General features: G+C 33.0%; 1 protein-coding gene across 1 annotated transcript; it reads left to right on the forward strand.

Annotated features, from left to right (window-relative positions):
- The first annotated feature begins 1,681 nt into the window (after nt 1-1,681).
- On the forward strand, nt 1,682-4,118 carry LOC143052675 (uncharacterized). Its single transcript, XM_076225746.1, has 3 exons — nt 1,682-2,191; nt 2,606-2,888; nt 3,607-4,118. Exons 1-3 carry the CDS (start codon nt 1,732-1,734, stop codon nt 3,872-3,874), a joined length of 1,011 nt encoding a protein of 336 aa, XP_076081861.1. The 5' UTR covers nt 1,682-1,731; the 3' UTR covers nt 3,875-4,118.
- The last annotated feature ends 399 nt before the right edge of the window (nt 4,119-4,517 follow it).

Consider the following 4,517-nt stretch of genomic DNA (forward strand, 5'->3'; position numbering starts at 1 on the left):
AGAACAAAAACAGAGAACAAAGTAAAATTAGGATGCAGAAATATAGAGAAAGAAAAAAAAAAACTCAGATCCTGGAACAAAATCAAAATCAAGACTGTAACAATAATTTAAAATCAATTGAAACCAGACTACACCAGAAAAAGAAAGAAGACAGACTCAAGAAACAACGAATATATAAACAAGAATGGAGAAGGAACCTAACAGCTCAAAAAAAAGAAGAATAAGAGAGAACGATGCAGCCATAACAAGAGCCATTACAAGTAAGAAAGACCAGAGGGGTACCAAAATCGCGATGAATTTTACAGTACAGAAAACAGAAACGGTTTACCAAAAAGAGGCCTTACGTAAAGCAATTTACCGCTCAAGAAAAAACATGCCAGTCAGTCCTGCAAAATATGCCAAAGTGGTAGGGGGACTTATAAAAAATACAACACCAAGAAGAAAAAAAGCATTAGAAAATGAAGGAATTGGGTCACCGTCTGCAAAGAGAAATTTGAAAGAACTATTTCAATCTGTTAGAGAAGCGCATCTTGATCTATTGAAAGGAAAAACTGATCTGCAAAAAAAAGGAGAAAAGAATTTTTAAGCCACTTTTCAACCAGCTTGAGCCAGAAACCAGAATTCAAGAAAATATTCTGTATGGCCACAGGTATAAGGCGTAAGTATTTATCTGAAGATTATGTCAAGCCAAAACCCAAAAAGAGAAGAAAAGATGCAACATCAAAACAAACAACAGATGCAGTGAAACTTTTTTTCAAAAGTGAGATACACTCTGCAACAATATCTGATAAAAAAAGCGTCAAAAAAGATTTGCAGGAAAAACATGTTTTAATGATGTCCCAAAAAAGCCTATGGAACAAATGGAATATTGAAAACCAAACGCAATTATCATTCTCGAAATTTTGTGAATTAAGACCAAAAAATGTACTCACTCAAGGACATCGGAAGCTTTATCAATGCTTATGTGAGTATTGTGAAAACGTAAAGTTGAAATTGATTGCAATAAATAGATTCCTGGCGCATGATCATCCAGAACTTAAATTTACAGATGAATTTGATGCTGTTAATAAAACCCTATGTCCAAAATTGGAAGCTGAAAGGTTCCATAAAAGAGACTGTATTGATAGAAAGTGTGCTGAATGTGGCACTTCCAAACTTAGAAACATGTTTGATGGTGTAATGGAAAATGAAGAAAATCAGCCTGATGTGAAATGGAAGAGGTGGGATATTGTCAAAACACTTAACCATAAAACAAAGAAAGAAATAACAAAAAGGCAAGAAATAGAAAAGACTGGACCTCCAACAGATTTACTAGAAGAGCTATTAGATGAATTAGTCTTTTTGTCACCCCACCTGTTTGAGGCTCGTTGGCAGCAAGAGCAATTTGCAGAATTGAACAAAAATTTCCCACAAAATTCTATTGTTCTTACTATAGATTTTGCTGAGAATTTCTCTTGTTTCAGCCAACATGAAATTCAGGGGGCACACTGGGCAAAAGACTCCGTCACAATCCATCCCTGCATTGCTTTGTACAGGTGCCCAAAAGATGGACATATAGTAGACGAATGCATTGATATTGTGAGTAATGATTTGCTACATGATAACCATGCAGTTCATACCTTTCTTCTTGAAGTAGTAAACCATCTTAAACAGCAACAAAAAATTAAATTAGACCATGCATTTATTTTAAGTGATGGGTGTGCAGCCCAATATAAGTCCAGAGTTCCAATCATGGATGTAAGCTGCAGTTCAGAAGATTTTGGCTTTACAGTTGAAAGATGTTTCTATGGTAGTAGGCATGGCAAGAATAGGTGCGATGGAGAAGCTGGAGTAATTAAGTCTAAGGCAAGCAGAGCCATAAAAAATAGTGAGGCCTGTATACCAGATGCCAGATCTTTTCTACAGTGTGTTAAGGTTTTAGAAAAAGGAGCAGAAAAAGCTGATGGTGCATGTAACCATAACAGAAGAACAATTTTATGGGTTTCAAGTGATGACATCAACAGAAATAGACCAGATAGAAATGTTAAAACTGTAAAGGGCACTAGAAAACTTCATTCAGTTTTAGGAATAAAGAGAGGAGTAATAAATACAAGGAGACTGTCCTGCTTCTGTTCTCAGTGCAGAGAGAAAAGATACGACAGATGTCTTAACACCAGATATGTAGAAGGCTGGAAAGAAGTTCGACTTAAGTGTATCCTTTTATAATAAGAATAAAATTAGCATTTAAATGTATAAAATATATGCACAAAAAGGTGTCAAGAAACTAACAACATATAATGCACAAAAATGAAAACGTAAGACAAATGATTTTTTTTTATCTTTATTAATGTTATATCAATGAAACATAAATATTGGCCATAAAAACTTCATATCATGTGGGGTCTCTCCTGAAATAAATAAACATATAAACAATATAATCATCAATGGTTCAACAATGGATAAAAACCAACAACAATGAAATTAGGAATGTTTAATTTTGACATGTACACAAAGATATTGATAACTTGGCACAGTAATCTCAAAGATTTAAGGCCCATTTTAAAATTGCAAATCATATATATTAGGGTAGCATCAATTAGAATATAGGTTCCTTAACTCTTCCAAGCATTCAACAGAAATATACCAGTTAATGAAGATGATGTTGGGAATGCTGGTGACAATGTTGTCCATGAAGATGCTGCTGATGATGATGAAGATAGACCTATACTTGAAGATGCCGATGATGATGATAGGCCTATACTTGAAAATGCTGATGATGAGTTTGATAATGATAATGGTTCTCCAGGGATCCCAGACCTCCAGATTGAGGACATCAACAACATTAGTTTTGATCCAAATACCTCTTTTTCATATATAAAAGATGATGACAGTGTTGTACAGAGCCAAAAGTGAGTACCATTTTTTTTTTATTACAATGACAAATAATATACTTTGTTAAATGTACCATATTATATATAATTTAAAGGAGAAAACATATGCTGCATTATTAGATTGTTAAAATGAAATTTGGTGAACATGTATTAGTTGATAATAAGATGTTAACATACAAGTAGTGATGCACATTGATGCATCTTGGATGTTAAATTCTCATATTTCATCATTTAAGGTATAATGTTGGTGACAACGTTCTGATAAAACATGGATCAGAACTTCTTCCAGCTGTTGTAAGTGATTTGTTTCGAAACATGTTAAAATTTGAATATATAAGTTTGTTTTTTTTCTTTCCTGTTAAATGTTACTTTATATTTTATATTTGTTTATAATATATTTTGGTTGGTATGCAGACCAAAGATAACTCTGACATTAGCATTTATACCATCACATAAATAGTGTTAAGTTTTTTTTTCAGCAACTTCAAAACATATTTTTCATACCAGAAAGTCAGAGGGATACATCAATGATTTCTAAGTAATGATGTGTTCAAACAAATTCATTGACAATTTTATATTCACTGTTTTATATCAATTAATTTCATGTTACATTCTGTAAGAGCAACTGAATAAATTTTTTAAACAAATTCAAATTAATCTTAGAATAGTTTTATGTATTCAAACCAACTTTTTTTATCATATCAAGCCAAGCTACCTCTATTGTTCTATTTTATAGATTTCAAGTACAGAAGAAGACACTATATGGGTCCAGTATTACGAAAAGCGACACGCTAACTGGACATTACAGGACAACAAATTTACTGTCCAGATCAGTGATATTTCCAAAAAACTGCCTCCTCCTGATCTTGTTTTTTCTGGGTCCAGATACAGTTTCAAATTTAATATATAAATGTTGCTTTATTTGTTTATATCATTTTGTTATTAAAGTATATGTTGATTTAAATGTGTTTTTTAGATTACCTAAACAGATGGCAATAATTTGAGTTCTTAATCTGTAATGTTACCTGCTGGTTTTGAAAATTACAAGCACCTGGTTATATCTACCGGTAATTGTTCTTGTGTCAGTGTTCACACGTATCATATGACTGGTGAAGAGGTTTACACCTTCATAATGCTGCTTTCATGCAAGACATTGAATGTGTGATTTTGTTATGATGATGACACTAGTACTTAAAACTTATCTTGTCATTTCTAAGGATGTCATCGCATGCATGCACGTTTGGGAGAAAAAATCATAAAAAATGGCGGTTCAGCATTGTGGTTAAAATTTGGATGTCAATCAGGTTGTGTGATTGTTTTATATGATAACTAGATAAGAAATGAATGTAGAAACAATCTGTATGTATTAGTTTTGAAGATTTGGGGTCTGTTGAGTAGTGTGTGAGTAAAATTTCAAATGCTTATGAATGATCTCGTCTAGAAGGCCCTTTCTTCTTGGTGTAGCATTTTTTATGATGTGTTTCAAAGTACTCGTCCAAGCATTTGGGTTTTGTGGCAGTTGTTTTCTTGTGTGTTGTGCAGGTTTTCTCACTGTAGATCTGGAATCTGACACAGTCACAGATCTGTTCTCATTTGAATTTTTGAGCTGTTTTTGTTCGATTCTAAGACCTTATTCAACCCAACTTC

The sequence above is a fragment of the Mytilus galloprovincialis genome, chromosome 11 (genome assembly GCF_965363235.1).
Source record: "Mytilus galloprovincialis chromosome 11, xbMytGall1.hap1.1, whole genome shotgun sequence".
Lineage (NCBI taxonomy): Eukaryota > Metazoa > Mollusca > Bivalvia > Mytilida > Mytilidae > Mytilus > Mytilus galloprovincialis.

What these genes read in the sequence shown, in the direction of transcription:
- LOC143052675 (XM_076225746.1), top strand. Translation starts at nt 1,732, where the DNA reads ATGGATGTAAGCTGCAGTTCAGAAGATTTTGGCTTTACAGTTGAAAGA. An exon ending in GAAAGAAGTTCGACTTAAGT is followed by an intron (nt 2,192 to 2,605) that starts GTATCCTTTTAT and finishes AACTCTTCCAAG; the next exon opens with CATTCAACAGAAATATACCA. An exon ending in AGTGTTGTACAGAGCCAAAA is followed by an intron (nt 2,889 to 3,606) that starts GTGAGTACCATT and finishes TCTATTTTATAG; the next exon opens with ATTTCAAGTACAGAAGAAGA.